This window comes from Lathyrus oleraceus, chromosome 5, assembly GCF_024323335.1.
Source record: "Lathyrus oleraceus cultivar Zhongwan6 chromosome 5, CAAS_Psat_ZW6_1.0, whole genome shotgun sequence".
NCBI classification, from domain to species: domain Eukaryota; kingdom Viridiplantae; phylum Streptophyta; class Magnoliopsida; order Fabales; family Fabaceae; genus Lathyrus; species Lathyrus oleraceus.
Window position 1 is genome coordinate 479,613,071 of NC_066583.1, and position 18,258 is coordinate 479,631,328.

Below are 18,258 nucleotides of genomic sequence, written 5' to 3' on the forward strand. Positions count from 1 at the left end.
TTTAAAGGCAAAGTTTTACAATTAATTAGATAGCCGTAATCGATTAAGTAATTAGGTCCACATTAAAATCGATGAAATCAATACATTAAAATCAGCTAGATAATTTAGGATGTATCTCCACATTAAAATTAAGTAATTCAGAATCCATCTCCATAAGGGTATCCCACACATGAAGTGGAATACCTAGCCGGCCGTTTCCTCGGGAATATGTAAGCCTTTACACAATTCAGCACACGGGTTAGAACATCGAGATAAAGTACAATTGAAAATTGCACCACAAAATAAATACAACAGTCATAAAGTCAGGCCAAATAATGCAGAATTATAATAAATCTTGATTAGATAAACATAAGGCAGAACAGAAAAGAAACAAAACAGCCACTGTCTCGTTCGCTCCTGCTTCGCCTAGCGAAGGCTTAGCGAGTGCTCGCTACAGGCTCGCTTAGCGATGTGCTAGCGAGCTGTTACGGGTTTTGAGTTTGATGGCAGCATGATCTCCGGCACCCTGAACTTTATGGAATTTAATTACAGGAATAGCATGGCCAAACATTCAGGATATTCAGGCATACTTAAATTCATATGTGAAATCAAATTACATATCCGAAAATTTAATCATGATGCGTTATGTATGTAGAGATTACCGATTAAAAGCATAAAACAGTAGTGATGCGCAAACCTGTTTGTAACTGAGCTGCGATGTTGAAGGGACTGACCACTCTTGGTATCGGATGGAGTTGGACGGAGGTAAACCTTTCTGCAGATGGATTGCCTTCAGGGTTTCCTTTAGGGTTGCTCTGAATTCTCTTGGTTAGCCTCCAAGGTTTGATTGCTAGGGTTCCGGTTCGTCTCCTTCTGTCCGTCCTTCTTCGTTTTTTCTTTTTCTGACTGAAGCTTGGCTATTTATAATGCTCTTGTTGTGACTTAATGGGCTCAGAATGAAGCCCAAAAATTCTGATATTCGCAAACTTCGCTAGGCGAGCGTGTAGCGAAGGGTTCGCTAGGCGAAGGATATGCTCGCCTAGCGAGCAGGTCATCTGTGACCTAATGGGCTCAGAATGAAGCCCAATAATTCTGGTATTCGCAAGCTTCGCTAGGCGAAGGAGTTGCTCGCCTAGCAAGCAAGCTAGTTTGGGCCTTTTTCTGGATTGGGTCTGTTGTGAGCTGGGCTTTTGTTCCTTTAAGGTCAGTGCCTTGCAGAATAAGTTGGAGTGCTTCGAGAAATGTTTTGCAAGATTAATGGGCAAATTTTGGGGTATGACAATATGCAACAATATGGTCTTAGTCTTGATAGGATAAAGTGTAGGCCATTGGAAGGTTCGAATGCCCAAGAGGCCAGGGCCATGGTTCTAGATATGCAAGCCAGGTTATTATTGGATATGCCTGGGAGAGGGATTGAGTTTGTGTTAATAAATTCTTCAGCATTAGTGCTCGAGCTTTAGCAAGCATATAATGAAACATTCTCCAATGTTAACCCTGTAAGAATGGTTGTCGAGCTTGCATTAATTCCTTCTAATCAGGGTTATGTTGATTCGGTTCTTGATTTAGCTTCACATTTTATTACCCGTCTGCGGCATTATGCAAGTTCCTATCGCACATTAGCTAATCATTTTGTGGCTACATGCACTAGAAGCAACCACAACATGGTTGTTAATCCTACCCAATATTCAGCAACTCCTGCAACAAGTCAGGGAGCTCAAAATGACAACACCGACTCTATGAGAAATACAAAGTTTTAAACTTGGGTATAAAGGGATATTGGCAAGATTAGCCACAACCGACGGAGGGTCGAACCCAACTCTTAATCCCATCAGTGACCCTTCATCATTTATGCCTATTAGCATTAATATAGGGATATTTCCTAGAACACATGAAGTTAGAATTATTGGAGAATGTCATTTCCATCATAGACTATGCCAACTTCTGCTGATGTATTTGCTCCAAACAAAAAACAATGCAAAATCACAACAAAATTCTAGTTAAAACCAATTGCCCTAAACTAACTTCATTTTAACATCTAACTAACAACCTAACTGAAAATCTAACTCTGTTAATTCTCATAACTAACTTCTTCATTGAATCCTTTAACACTAACCGTGCCCTAACATTTCTAACTACCTGACCCAACTTGCCCGATTCGGTTATCCAATTCTACTATATATATATAACAGTTAATCTCCTTCAAGCTTCAGGGATCAACAATCATTTTCAACCCACTCTCATCACTATCTGTATCAATCTCTAATTACCTCACCACTCTACAAAGCTTTTCTCACCATTGTTGAGCAAGCTCCTCCTTGAAAGCTTGCTGCAACTTGAGCTAAGCCACTCATATCCTTCTCTACCCTACATTCAAATAAAGAGAAGAAGAATTGATTGAAGTTATTAGGAATGGATTTGAAAGCTTATCTGACTCTTTCTCTGCGTAATCTTCATCTTCGTCTTCAACAAAGTCCGAGACAAACCACAGTCTCGCAAGTAGGTCCTCAATTCCTTTTCTTCTCGCTTTAATTTTGTTACTACAATGTAGTCTTATTGTATCCGAACCAAAGCCCTAAGGTTTGATTTCAGATTAAAGCTCCGTTGGCGTTTGATTTCGTATTTAGTAGTTTAGGTTTCGTTGTATTCTTTGTTGGATTTGGAGAATTGGTTAGGTTTTGAACAATCGACAAGATATTGGGAGAGAGGAAACTGAGAGGACTAGAGTGGCGGTCTTGTTTTCTCAAAATGACCAGCTCCACCGCCTCCGGTCCGAAGACGTCGACGAGAAGTATGTTTGGGAGAGAGAGGCGTGAAAAAAGTGAAATAAAGGACATGGAATGGTGTCGATACATCTATACCCTTCCATTTTCATTTTGGTTTGGGTTTCAAAGGGAATTATGCCCATAACACTTTGCTATGCACACCCCTAGACTGCTTAGCATACTCTCCTTCTGAATGAAGTCATAAACAACAACAATTTTGGGCATGTTGCCTTGGCCCAACGCCAATTCAAGGAATATACCTTTGGATTCCATAACACACACCCCAGTCTGATTGCAACACAAAAACACATCCAACATTGGGCTTTCCCTGAGCCAAGCATAACAAATTGTTGGTCGTACCCCTCTGGTCCAATACACCCTACAACTATGTTTGTGCTTTTTTAAAAAAATTTGTTTCTTCTTTAATTAATTTGGTACTTCTTTTTAATTCACGAAATCACCAAATAAAATACCCATTTTTGAAAGAAAAAAACATTTTAATACACTTTTTAATGGAAAAGTAATAATAGTTTTGTACATGTTTAGATTTAATTAGGGTTTAATTGGAATTTTAAATTAGTTCTTTTGATTTTCAATTCATTAGAAGTTAGGGTTTCATGATTAATTCCATTTTCTAATGCCTTAGTCCTTAATTGAATCCTATGCTTGTTGGATGATTCTTAACTTGATCATGCCCCTGATTAATTAGTTGATCAAAGTTTTATTTGATCAATTGATTACACTTATCTATAACATGTTTGCTTCCCCTATCTAGTCAAGTGATCATAAATCCCTTGATCACTTGATTGAGTTAGACCTCGATACTTGCACTACACTAGATTACTCAAGTTCAAGACTTCCCTTTCAAGACTCTGAAGACATAAGGGACATCAAGACCTTGATCACTGTTGAGATTCATCCATCTTCTTTTCCTTTTTCATTTAAGACTAAATTTTTTTTTGTAAATAAATTCAAAAACACTTAAAAATACAATGCAAACTGTATGCCATGAGTCTTAAGAAATGGAGAAGGATGAAAGAGATATATCCCTACCCTTATTCTGAGTATCTGGATATATGAAACATGACCCAGTTGTTCAAAGTATCCACCTCCACTCATAGACTTTAGTGCGATTCGAATCGAAATAATCTTTCTAAATTTAAAATCAATCACACCCCATCAAATTCAACTTTTCGCCTTAGGGAATCCAAAAACTTTTCACAAAGGACATGTTATTCCCGTTCTACCATAATACAAACAACGCTTAAGCCTCCCACACACGAGTATACAAGAATGTTTAACTACTAGAACACGAACGTTAACCTCGTCCAATAAAAACAACCAACACGTCCGTATTTTCTACCACGAACTATATAACTCTGATTTTCTCATTGCATTATGAGAACACGTACGCACGACGGTTTAAATCCTTGGCGAGCAAACTAATTAATAAACTTATTTTTCCCCTTTTATCAATTGCAAGTAACCTTTAGATAATAACACTCATTCGCACAAAGAACAATCAAAATGGTTCCCATTGAGTACAACGGATGTGAGAGGTGCTAATACTTTCCCCTTGCATAACCAAATTCCTTACTCCTTTTCTCTTTACCTTGGGTTTTATCTATATTTTCCCTTTTCTTCATGAATAAATAAAGTTTTGTGGCAACTCTGTTGTATCTTCAAGCGTTCGATACGCTCAAGTATTTTTCACAGTGCAACACATATTATTCTTTAACTGTTAGAACTTTATTTAATGATTGTAGATCTTCAACCGCCCCTCTCTTCATCTCTAATTTTGTTTGCAAAGTAAATAATATTTTGCAAAAATGAACTAGAGGTGTATGAAGAGAAAGTTGAAGATCTACAATCATTAAACAAAGTTCTAACTGTTAAAGAGAAAAATACAGATAAGGAGTTGAAGAACTCTTGTCGAGCATTGAACGTGAACTTGCTTTTCTAATATGAATTAATTTTTCATATTATAATGTTCTAGATTAGATTGAAAGATTATATGTTTAGTGAGCATTGGCGAAATAAGAATTTTTCATCATTTATAATATTATAATATTATAGAATATCACAATGGTTGTTTAATGTAACCATTGTGGTAGGTAGCATGCTACATAGTTCATAATCATGGTTGCACGACCGTGGTGGAAAACATCATACATACAATCACACCTTACCTCACAATGGTTGATTTAACATGTTGATATCCTTTTTCCAACCGTTGGGATATGTGTTTTTACAAAATAGTGCTTGAGGTGTGATCAGTGCATTTTGATGCACGTTCTTCCATGTTTGTACTTAAGCATTTCTCCGGTTTGCTTTGATTATTTTTATGTTTTAATGTGTTTTCATAATTTATGTTATTTTTGCACTTATTTAATTTGCGTATTTAATTTTCAGCATTAGCAGCTTTTGCGAGAAAAATCATATCTTGAGCTAGGAGTATCGGATTGAGACGTGCTACCAGTAGATGGAAAGCTAAGAAAAAGATCTACAACTTTTATTCAGAAGTCGAGAGCTGAATAAGACTGTAGCAGGGCCAGAACTTTCGTTGAAGCTGCTGTATTATTTTTATATTTTGTTTGGGTTAGTTGTATTGGGTCTGGATCGTACATTTGACCCGGTTGAGTTGTGAAACGGGTTTGAGTGTTTTTACCTAGGTTAGGCAGCCAAAAACAGGGTTACGTTTTTCTGTTCATGTACGATTTTTTGAGAGCTAGCAAGATGACTATGGAGAACTAATCCCTTTTGAATCAACCTGCTGTAATTCAGAATCCGCTTTGAGGTTTTTATTAATTCCAATTTGTTTCCTTTGAATTCTTCTTATAATTCCAATTATTTGCTTAATCTAATTGTTGCTATAGGATAGAATCCTTAAATTCGATTGATGAATGATGATCCCGAATCAATTTCGTGTTAACATAGCTTTTATTTTATCACGAACGATCAAGTTGCGTCTGCTTAATTCACAATAGTTTTTAATCCGTTTGCTTAATTCGGAATTTGGGAATATTACTCGCATAATTTCCTTTACGCTTGTTAATGGTAATTGTAATCGAATAGGAGCAGACCCGTTAGGGATTTGGAATTTTATAAGAATCAATGATAAGTCGGAAGATGATGCAGTAGGTTGTTTCGTGTCAGCTTATTTTATAATCACTTTTCATAATCACTTATTCTAAATCAAATTGAAACCCCCATATATTTGTTTTCATACTTGGTTAATTTGTCAAGAGTCCTTGCGATACGATACTCGAGGTGTCGCTTTCCTTTTACTATATATTATTACTCGTTTTGTTCTATCGGTAGATTAATTAAACAAGAATCCTTGAGAACGATATTTGAGTCAATTTGTCGTTAAACTACATTTTTGAAAAACTACTCGTTTTGATCCGCGTGCAACAGCGAATCAAATTGGCGCCGTTGCCGAGGATTCTTGTAGATTTTAACCATTATTATAGTCTAACTATTATTATAGTCATATGTGTTTTAGTATTTTTTTTGCCCTAACTTTTTTGCGTATTGGTCTTTTTGCGGTTTAGGATAAAAAAAAAGTGTTTTTAAACAAATTGTCTCAGATTATTCCGGTTTTTTGTTGATTCATTAGGAAAAAATCAGTAAGCAAAAGCCTCTTTTTATGGAATAAATAGTGGACGACACCCTAAAATATCGAAATTCCCTATTTTTCTATTTTTTATGATTTACTTTCTGTTTTGGTAGTTTCAGAAAATTCTGAAAAAATTCTCAAAATTCTTAATTGACGTTATTAGATTAATTTTCGTATTTTTATATTTTTTTAATTTTATTTTAATCGTTTTTTTCGTATTTCAATTGTTTTTACTTAATAGGGACATTGTCGGTATTTTCCTATTTGTTGCTGCATTGCTGAATTAGTTGTGTTTTCTCATTGTTTGTTGATTTTTTTTCTATTGAGTTTAACATGGATGACCAAAGAACTCTCAAAGAACTTGTTGCCTCTGATGTTGATTATAATGATTTGTGTATTGATAAGACTCCAGCTGCTGCCAAATCCTTGATTGAGAAGATGTCACTTAACTTCCAACAGTTCACAACAAGAGATAATTTTTTGGTCCAAGCAAAAGGTGTGAATGAGATTCAAGTTTCTTCTTCCAACAAAGCTCTAGAAACCATAACTGATGAACTTACCTCTTTAGTGAAAAAATTGATGCTACCCATTCCACCACCACCACCACCACCATATAACCCTCCACAGGTAACCACCTCTTTACCTTCTGAACCTTCACTAGAGGAACTTGTCAAGCAAATGGTTGTAAACAGTCTCCAATTTCAGCAGCGAACAGATTCTAGTATTCAGACTTTACAAACGCAAATGGGACAACTTGCTACTCAAATAAATAACATGCGAGCCCAAGGGTCGAACCAACTTCTAGCCTAAACCGTTGTCAATCCAAAGGATTCTAATGCTAATGTAAGTGAAATTTCCTTGAGATCCGAAAAAGTTGCAGAACTAGCCCCAGAAAAAAATAAAAACATTGTTAGTGTAACACTTGAAAATAAACCTGAACCTTCTATTGTTGTTGAGGTTGAAAAAAGTATGTATCACCAATCCCTTTCCCACAAGGAGTACTAAAAAAATAAGAAAATTAACGAGGAAGAGCATTCTGTTTTTCAAATAGAGTTGGTTTCTGAAGTTGTTAATGACGCTAGTTCTGAACTATTTGCGCTTGATTTTCCATCTCTCTCTGGTTTTGATGATATTTATTCATGTTCTGATTGTACTGACACTGACGTTTGTGTTGTCTGTGCTGAGATTGATGCTGCCTTGCAGGCTGATACATTTCCTACAGGTGAAATTGTTACCAATAAACCTGTTTTAACAGTTGATGCTCTTGACATCCCGGCTGCCCCAAACATACCATCCATTGAACAACCACATTCTGTAAAGCCTAAACCACTTCCCAAAGATTCATATTATTCATCAAAGCTTCAACTTAAGCAGAAACATAAGAATGGAATTGGATGGACCATGGCTGACACTCGTGATCTTAGCCCATCCATATATATGCATAGGATCTTACTTAAAGATGAAATAAAAGTAGTGAGGCAACCCCGTAATCCTTTGATTCTTGATGTCGTGAAAAAGGAGATCACTTTCACGTGCCCATTCAACACTTTTACTTATCAAAGATTCTTCTTTGATCCTGGAATACAAGGCGAATGCACTAATCAAAATTTCATGGTTAATGGACACTACCCAAAGCCACTACATGAGAACCCGACTCTGGAAGAAGAGACTGTAGAAGAACTCTCTTTGGGAAATGTTGCTTATGCAATCACTTATCCGCCTTGACTTCTCGGGTGTGTTCTTTCCTTTCTCTCACTCTTATTTTATATTTATGCTCTTTCATTAAGGACAATGTATGTTTTAAGTGTGGGGGAGAGAACCATTTATTTGTTTTGTTTTGTTTATTTTGTTTTTCAGTTTTTCTCTGTTTTTGGTTTTTAGTTGCTAAATTAAAAAAATGCATCTTCTTGAAAGTTTTAGGCTATAGACTGACTAATTTGAGATTAAATTGCGGAGACTTGGGAAAAATTCACAAGATCGGTATCGTCTTAACACCGTAAGTCTTCTGCATATGGAAATTGATTCGAATTCTTATTATGTTTTAGCCTTAAATTCTCATTCTCTGACAGCTCTCGAGTAGTTTATTTCAACAGTCAGCACCATCTCACACACACTCTACGCAGGGAAGCCGATGAATATAAGTGAGTGTTCCGAAAAAGAAAAGAAAAAGAGAAAGAAAAGGGAATGCACCTTCTAAGTTTGGTAACCCTCACCCGGTCACTTAACCCAACGGATGTAGAACCTTCAAATTTTTTTTTTGAAAATAAGACTCGTTGTCAGTTGGTTCAGCGGTTTCTGGTGCTGAACTTGGTAGGGCGGATTACGGTCCGATCCCCCGCAACTACAACTGAGTAAGCAAAGGGTTATGCCACGTAAGTACTAGAATCCCGTGCAAAAAGGATCAGAGTCACTAACCGGTCGCCTTGCTATGAGTGTGTGGAGATAACAGGCTTAATGTGATTGCGCCTGAATGAAAAAGAGTCAAAGAAGGATGAGTAAGTTAGGCTTTAATATAATAACATGATTCGAGTTGATTTGTGTATTCAGGAGGTTTATGTATGTATAACTGTGGATTAGTGTTCTTACAATGTCCTTAGTGTGCAAGATTAGTACCTATCGAAGCAAACTTAATCGAAGATGACTTGTAGCCTAGAATGAGTAACCGTTGATGTGTCTGTGTTTTGTTTTGTTTTTCATTTTGCTCGGAGTGCAAAAGTTCAAGTGTGGGAGAATTTGATCAGTGCATTTTGATGCACGTTCTTCCATGTTTGTACTTAAGCATTTCTTCGGTTTGCTTTGATTATTTTTATGTTTTAATGTGTTTTCATAATTTATGTTATTTTTGCACTTATTTAATTTGCGTATTTAATTTTCAGCATTAGCAGCTTTCGCGAGAAAAATCATATCTTGAGCTAGGAGTATAGGATTGAGACGTGCTACCAGTCGATGGAAAGCTAAGAAAAAGATCTACAATTTTTGTTCAGAAGTCGAGAGCTGAATCAGACTGTAGCAGGGCCAGAAATTTCGTTGAAGCTGCTGCATTATTTTTATATTTTGTTTGGGTTAGTTGTATTGGGCCTGGATCGTACATTTGACCCGATTGAGTTGTGAAACGGGTTTGGGTGTTTTTACCTAGGTTAGGTAGCCAAAAACAGGGTTACGTTTTTCTGTTCATGTACGATTTTTTGAGAGCTAGCAAGATGACTATGGAGAACTAATCCCTTTTGAATCAACCTACTGTAATTCAGAATCCGCTTTGAGGTTTTTATTAATTCCAATTTGTTTCCTTTGAATTCTTCTTATAATTCCAATTATTTGCTTAATCTAATTGTTGCTATAGGATAGAATCCTTAAATTCGATTGATGAATGATGATCCCGAATCAATTTCGTGTTAACATAGCTTTTATTTTATCACGATAGATCAAGTTGCGTCTGCTTAATTCGCAATAGTTTTTAATCCGTTTGCTTAATTCAGAATTTCGGAATATTACTCGCATAATTTCCTTTCCGCTTGTTAATGGTAATTGTAATCGAATAAGAGCAGACTCATTAGGGATTTGGAATTTTATAAGAATCAATGATAAGTCGGAAGATGATGCAGTAGGTTGGTTCGTGTCAACTTATTTTATAATCACTTTTCATAATCACTTATTCTAAATCGAATTGAAACCCCCATATTTTGTTTTCATACTTGGTTAATTTGTCAAGAGTCCTTGCGATACGATACTCGAGGTGTCGCTTTCCGTTTACTATATATCATTACTCGTTTTGACCCGTGTGCGACAGCGGATCAAAGTGCAATGTCTTATCTAGGACTTTCATGGAGATGGCTCTGAGGTGGTTCATGAACCTCCCATACCTTTCAGAAACCAGCTATCAAGACCTCTAAAGGAAATTAGTCCATCAATTTTGTCGAGTAAGCACTGAAAGGTTTCTACCACTAGTCTATTCAATGTTTGTTAGGGACACTCCATGTCAATGAGGGAATACCTCACCTGCTTCAACGAGGCGAGCACTAAAGTGATACATCTAAACCAGGAGATGTTTGTGGGAGCATTCCGTAAACATTTGAGAGTTAGGAATTTCTGAAGGTTCAAGAAATACAAGAAAGGGGGGCTGAATTGGGTTTTTGATATGACAACTTTTTGCAAACCAATGACAAGAACAACAATGATAAAAATACACTGAATTTCAATACTAGTTCAATGTTAACTAAGCTAATCTATACCACTCATCAACGTGACTTTTCCTTCTCACAAGGACTTAATCCACTAATCAAACAAATTACAAACACAAAGACCAACTTAGTTCCTCAAGGAATTTAACCACAGTTAAAATACAAAGAGTGTTGTTTACACGAATGCTTCTAGAAAAGAAGATACACAAGATGAAGTTTAGAGTTTACACTTAAGAAAATATACAAGTAAATACTCTAACTGTAGTGAGTGTTGTAACTGTTGTTTCTCTCGTTTGTTCTTCTTTTACTCACTTATTTGTTATTCTTATTCTTCACTTCTTATTCAAAATTCCCTTTCCTCTTTAAATAGATGGTGAATAATATTATTAAAGGATAAAATTGGAAACTTCTTCAACTTCATAACTGTAATAATGATACAAGATTGAGCCGTGAATTATGGATTTTCATTGGTAGTACATTTCTTAATAATTTTAACATATTTGTCATTTTAAGAAAATATTTGATTTTTTTCACTTGAATGTACTATTTCCAAGAATCTTTTTTCAACATTATTCTCTAAATCATTGGCTTCGCATTTGAGATGATTTGAAGCTTGATCAAAGTTCAGAAAATCTAGTGAAAATGAAGTTTGGATTATCAGAGCAAATATGGATTGTTTGTTCTAGAAGCGTTATTACAATTTAATTAAAACCACTTTATTTTAAATTAATTTTATTCATATATGCTCATTTTATTATGTATTATTGATTCATTGATATTAGTGCACTTTAACAATTTGCTTAAACTTATAAATTAAATTATTATAGAAGGTTAAAGAATATGAGAATTTAATAAATATATGAATAAAGAAAAAATCATGTAAATAAAAAGGTGAAGTTTTGATTTTATCTATTTTACAAATTGAAATTTAGGAAAATACCATAAAATAGTATAAAAAAGATATCATGCATTGCATAAGTATTAAAGAAAAAAATTTCAATATATTTTTCACCATTTTTGTAATTATTCAAGCTGCCAACCCAAAACTCTTTTGGAACTAATTTTTCATAATAAAAATGTTTTTATTTTTTCTTTAAATAAGTTTTGATGGCAACTCTAGGATATATTATATAGAGCCGTTGTTGTTACTTGTTGATATATTGTAACATATCATAAATTTTAAAAAATAAAAAAACTTTTTGTTTGACCAAAAGAAAAGTATGTGTACAATTTATAAATTAACATTAAAAATACTTTGAATATGTAGATGTATAAACAAAGTAATTTAAGTTATTATTATTTTTTTGTGCCAATGATTTATGTTATTTTATTAATATATTAACTTTTATTTAAAATTAATACTAACCCCGGGACGTATCTGTCTTTTTATTTTTTTAATGCCCACATGGGACATAAACGACATGTTTTTACTTAATTTTGGAAAAAAATTTATTAATTTTTTTTTTCAAAAAGTTAAGAAATTAGCAAAATAAATTTTATGAGCAAAGTTACATCACAATGTATATTACACGTGCTTTTTTATTTTATAAATATTATACTAGTATATTTTATCTTTATGTAGTTGTATAAATTAACTATATAAAAAAGATAAGATCAATCAATGGAGTTTTTTAGTTAAGTTAATTTTTTTTATTTCATTTTAATATTTTGGATGAATTTTATTTTATATAATAATATATAAAAAACATTCTTTTTTATATAAAATATTTTCTTTCTTATTTTATCTTTCATTCATTATAAATATAAAAAAAAACTATTGCTTACCTTATTTTTAAGTCAAATAATAATTGCAACATACAAATAATTAAAATTAAAATAAAATAGAAAAATATCGTTTATATATTTAAATGTACGAACTTAAAAAAAAAAAGTATAGGAGGCACTTTACAATCAATTATCTTATATTATATTTTTACATTAAAGTTTTCTTTTTAAAATCAAATTCCTTTTATACTTTAGTGTTTAAATTCAATTTTACTATTCAATTCTGTTAATTTTCTTAAAGAAAGAACTTTTTTTTAATCTATTATAACTCTTCTTATTGTGGCGCCTAGAGCATATTGTAATTGATAAAACGACATTGCTGTTTTCATAATAATTAAATATATAGTAGATACACTTCATTAGGATAACATTTGATTAGGGTACTAAATAAAATCTTTTATTTTTTCATAAAATAAGAAATCTGGAATGTGCTTATATTAAATAAAACCTGAAAATACCATGGAGAAAATTAAACATATTTATTACTTCAAAATTATTAAATTAAATAAAGGTAAATGGTTAGTCTAGAGTTAAATTCTTCAATACAATATTTATTTATATTTATATATTAATATAAATAAATAAATTAAATTAACATTTTAAAAAATAAATTATAAAATTGTTAGAACTTAGAATCTTAACCATTAATTAATTACTTTTTGAATAAACAAAAATATTTACACTATTTATTTTATATTTTCATCTTAAAAGAATCACCTCTTCATTCAAAATAGTCAAATCCAAGAAATAAACTAACTATGACTACTAACAATATATTTTAATTTTAATATTAATATTAGCCATCAAATGATCAACGGTGTCCTTTCAATTCAAATGTGCATTCCCTTTGGAACCTTCCGAGAGGTACCAACTATTGGACGGTGATGCGAGCATCTCTGAATCCAACGTGTATGAATCATAACACGCCACGTGTAAAGTATACCCCACCAATATTTACCACTACACTCTGAAGTCGCATATATAAAGAGGTCGAATTTTGCTCCGTTCAAAGCACGCACACGCCTCCACACAAACCTCTTCCTGCGTCTCTCTCTCTCTAGCGTTCTCTCATCCTTTCGCTAAAACCCTACGTGAAAGGTAAACTTCATCACTTCTTCATTTTTCAGATCTGAGTTTTTTGTTCAATTTTTCTTCACATATATGATGCTGATGATTTGATTTGATTGTAATTATTTTTTCCGATTTTGAATCTGTTATGGTTTTGGTGTTTACTGTTATTAAATATTCGATTTATAGTTTTTTTTTTCGATTTGTTGATTTTGCTGGTAAGAGTGACATTGCTGTTTACTTTTGAACCTTCAGATGTAATAGATCTGTGAAATTCTGTTTATTTTTTCAGATCTGATCTGATCCAGAATCTGTGATTGATTTTTTTTTTTGGTGTTTTTAAGAATTAGATGGATCTATTTGTTTTTTTTTATAAAAATAATTGGATCTGTTTTTTATTTTATTTTAAATTTTAATAATTGCTGGTAATGAATCTGTGTGGTTTTAATTAGATCTCACTTGATGGTTATCTGGTGGTGATGTAATTTGTTTGTTTTACATTTTCTGATTTTGATTTAGTGGATTTATCATAATTATATCCTATAGTTTATAGGAGTATTCTACTGAATTTTTCTAGTCCCCTTAAGTAGGCTTTTAATGTTTTTTTTATGATTCTTTTGCTTGCATTTGACAAATCTTTCTTATAGTTTGTTATGTGATTTTTGATTGTATCTTATACCTTCTTTTGCCAGGATTATATGGTAATTATTTTTTTATTTTTTATTTTTTATTTATATGAATTTGCTTGGTTTATGATTTTTGTTTGCCTCTTGTATTGAAGACTAATAGATGTTGTCCTATTTCTTTATGTTAGTATTTATGAAACCTTATTTGACATTGTTTGACTACACTTTTCAGGAAAGTCACCATGGTTGATCAGCACCCTACAATCATGGAGAAGGTCACTGGCCAGATCCATCGTCGATCTGGTGTCTCATCGGGTTATGGTGGAAGCTTCCGTCAACCTGCAATGTTCCAAAAATACTCCTATGGGAATTACTCAAACGCTGCATTGGCACCTGCATGCAGGACAACTGTTGATTTATCTTCAGTTGCTACCAATGCTTCTCCTATGTTTGTTGCTGCTCCAGCGGAAAAGAGCCATTTTCTTATTGACTTTCTCATGGGTGGTGTTTCAGCTGCAGTTTCAAAAACTGCTGCTGCTCCCATCGAGCGTGTTAAGCTTTTGATCCAAAACCAGGATGAGATGATCAAGGCTGGTAGGCTTTCTGAGCCATACAAGGGCATTGGTGATTGTTTTAAAAGAACAACTGCCGATGAGGGTTTGGTTGCTCTATGGAGAGGAAACACTGCCAATGTCATTCGTTATTTCCCCACTCAGGTTAGTTAGTCATTTACTGTAATTGGTTATTAATTAATTTCAGCTGATTTGCTTATCTATGTGTTGATGTTGATACATATGCTGTTTAAATTCTTCTAGGCATTGAATTTTGCATTCAAAGATTACTTCAAGAGGCTTTTCAACTTCAAGAAGGACAGAGATGGTTACTGGAAGTGGTTTGCTGGCAACTTGGCATCCGGAGGTGCTGCTGGTGCCTCATCCCTCTTGTTTGTTTACTCACTCGACTATGCCCGTACCCGTCTTGCCAATGATTCTAAGGCAGCTAAGAAGGGTGGAGAAAGACAATTCAATGGTCTTGTCGATGTCTACAAGAAGACCCTCGCAACTGATGGAGTTGCTGGGCTTTACCGTGGTTTCAACATCTCCTGTGTTGGAATCATTGTGTACCGTGGTCTCTACTTTGGAATGTACGATTCCCTCAAACCAGTTCTTCTGACTGGAAAATTGCAGGTTAGTACTTGTTGCCTCAATTAACATGATATTAACTTTATTCGATCAGTTGCTGAAAGGTTTTTACATTGCTTTTGATATTACAGGATAGCTTTTTCGCCAGTTTTGGACTCGGATGGCTCATCACCAATGGTGCTGGTCTAGCCTCATACCCAATTGACACAGTTAGGAGAAGAATGATGATGACATCAGGAGAAGCTGTCAAGTACAAGAGTTCCTTGGATGCATTCCAACAAATCCTGAAGAACGAGGGAGCTAAGTCATTGTTCAAGGGAGCTGGTGCTAACATCCTCCGTGCCGTTGCTGGTGCTGGTGTGCTTGCTGGTTATGACAAGTTGCAGGTTCTTGTTTTCGGCAAGAAATATGGATCTGGTGGAGCTTAATTATTTTTAGTGTCTTTTAAGTCAAATTTATTGTTTTTAGATGGCGATGAAAATCATTTATGTTCCGAGAGTTTAGACTAATTGCTGCAGCAAATTTTGTTTAATAAATTTACTCGGTGGGATGCTCCCAAACTCTTTTATGTTTTGGTTGGAAAGTTGAAATTGAAAGCATGATTTATTGGAGTGGCAGGATAAGTAACTGTCACTTGGAATTTCTGTTTTTTAATGTTTTGAAATATATCTTATATTCTGTTCTATTTCCAGAATAAAATGCCAATGAGTGTATTTTCATACCGATGTGATAAATTTGAATCTGATGTCCAAATTGATATATATTCAGTCAACAGAATACCGGTATGATAAGGTTGTCTGGTTTTAATGTTTTGATTCCAGGAGAAGTGTTAGTTATTCCTTCATTTTACTTGTTATCCTCTCGTTATTATCAAATATGTGCGGTTCAAGCCTCATTCCTTGTTGCACTTTTTGTTAGTGTTTTTGGTCTGCAAATTGGAATTTTTCAAAACCCGTTATAGGAAGACATAGTGAGTTATTAACTAGCATTAGTGCGGTAAAATTGCATCAAGTGAAAACCAACGTCAACCTGAAATTCCATCAAGTAAAAACCAACGTCAAGATGATTTAATATTATTTTTTGCTAAAGAATGTATTATTATGGATTATGCACTTATGTTATATTTTCTATTTTTTTATTATAAGTAAAGCATGTTTAACTTCAATCTGTAGAAATCGATATTGCTATGATGATGATGTTCATCATCAGTGTATGAACGTTGTTAATTGGGTTTGAACTTTTGATTTTAGAAGTTGTTACTAGGGTTTGGTTTTAGAACAAGCATTTGAAAGCCGTCACCAGAGTTTGAAATTTGAATTTTTAGAGTCGTGTGATTGAGTTTTTGTAGTTTTCTTATTATTATTTTGTTTTTAAATATATATATTGGAGCCTGTATCAATTAGCCATTGCCATTAAGGTAGAATCTTGCTACTTTTAGGGCGCTATCTAGATCTTTGTCAGTCTTGAGGTGTGCTTATTGTAATAAGGATGAAATGCTTTATCAAGAGAGGTCGAATATTTACACACTCTCCCAACTATGAGTTGTGTTTGGGTGAAGTGTTTTGATTAAATTAAATAGATCAAGGTGTTTGGGTGAAGTGCTTGATTAAATAGAGATCAAGATCTCCCAAGTATGAGTTGTGTTTGGGTGAAGTGCTTTGATTAAATAGATCAAGGTGTTTGGGTGAAGTGCTTTGATTAAATAGAGATCAAGATCTTCCAAGTACGAGTTGTGTTTGGGTGAAATGCTTTGATTAAATAGATCAAGATGCCAAATATTTACAAAGTCCTCAAGCATAAGTCTCGTGGGGACGAAATGCTTTGTTGAGATCGAGATCAAGAGGTCGGACATTTACACAGTTGTGGGGACGAAATGCTTTGTTGAGATCGAGATCAAGAGGTCGGACATTTACACAGTTGTCTAAGCATGAATCATGTAGGGGCGAAATACTTTCTCGAGTCCTGCATTCTCCCTTGTCGAGTTTCCTTTGGCTTAGTGGATTTAGTGAACTTTAGCAACCATACTTAAATTTTGACTTTTTCACTTATTGCAGGTCTAACATCCTTAAACTAACTATGTTAATTATCAAATAATTTAAGAACCATTGAATTATCAGGAGCTACTCTCACTCTCTACGTTCTTAGAAGAATAACTTTTAATGCTATCGTTTCTTTGTTTGCCACTTCCGCCTTTAAGTAGGATATCGATTGGAAGTCTCTAACAAAAGTGCCAAAACTTAATTGCGGTTTAACAAGTATACTAAATTGACAAAAGTAGTAAAATCATTAAGTCCTGAGTGTCAAAATCAAAGTCTGAGTGTGATTATGGAGTTTTTCTTTAAGTGCCAATTGAACGAAAAATTAAGGAGATTTTTGAATTAAGTTTGTTTTTAGAATTCAAACCGAAAGTAAATTTGGTTGATTTCTAAATTAATTCGACGAAACATGTCAGAAATGAGTCTGATCTTGATTCTAATTGACATTACTATGATACAAGCTATTTATATGATTATTGGTTCCATAGACTCTCTATCCTTAATTCCTTGTTGAACAAACCTTCAGTCTTAAATTAATCCCATATGACCATTAGTGAATCACAGTTAAAACTGAGAATTTAATTATTAAGCACGTTTCAATTTCAAGGTACTATTCCTATGCTTTCGTGATAAGTAACAAGAATATTCATATCAAGTATTATCTATTGAAATTACTTTCTAACATGCAATTGTAAATCAATGTACAATTGGGTAGACCATAAAAAAATATTAAGTGCAAATAAGAATAAATCATATATGAATAAATGACATATTAATTGTAAGAATCAATTCATGATATAAGGTTCATCAATGACAATAACTCATCCCTAATATTAATTATTTCGCTATTCATAATTCTAATAATAAACATTGAAAGAATTATAAAGGTTACACATACATATACATGAGTGATGATGAGGAAGTTTCAACACATAGATATGTTTTGAATTATGCTCTCTATAGCTCCTAATGTGTTTTGATGTACTCAAGGGTATCTTTTGCCGTCCAAGATCTATGACGTCTGTTAAAGAATGAGGTTTCCTCTTACATAGTTATGGTTGGA

General features: G+C 33.8%; 1 protein-coding gene across 1 annotated transcript; it reads left to right on the top strand.

Annotated features, from left to right (window-relative positions):
• Positions 1-13,269: 13,269 nt before the first annotated feature.
• Positions 13,270-15,799, top strand: LOC127085565 (ADP,ATP carrier protein 1, mitochondrial). Its single transcript, XM_051026075.1, has 4 exons — positions 13,270-13,421; positions 14,250-14,733; positions 14,833-15,204; positions 15,291-15,799. The coding sequence occupies exons 2-4, from the start codon at positions 14,260-14,262 to the stop codon at positions 15,585-15,587; spliced, it is 1,143 nt and encodes a 380-aa protein (XP_050882032.1). The 5' UTR covers positions 13,270-13,421; positions 14,250-14,259; the 3' UTR covers positions 15,588-15,799.
• The last annotated feature ends 2,459 nt before the right edge of the window (positions 15,800-18,258 follow it).

Excerpts from the sequence above, each read along its gene's own strand:
- LOC127085565 (XM_051026075.1), top strand. The coding sequence starts at position 14,260 with ATGGTTGATCAGCACCCTACAATCATGGAGAAGGTCACTGGCCAGATC. Across the intron at positions 14,734-14,832 it reads TTCGTTATTTCCCCACTCAG|GCATTGAATTTTGCATTCAA; the intron begins GTTAGTTAGTCA and ends AAATTCTTCTAG. Across the intron at positions 15,205-15,290 it reads TTCTGACTGGAAAATTGCAG|GATAGCTTTTTCGCCAGTTT; the intron begins GTTAGTACTTGT and ends TTGATATTACAG.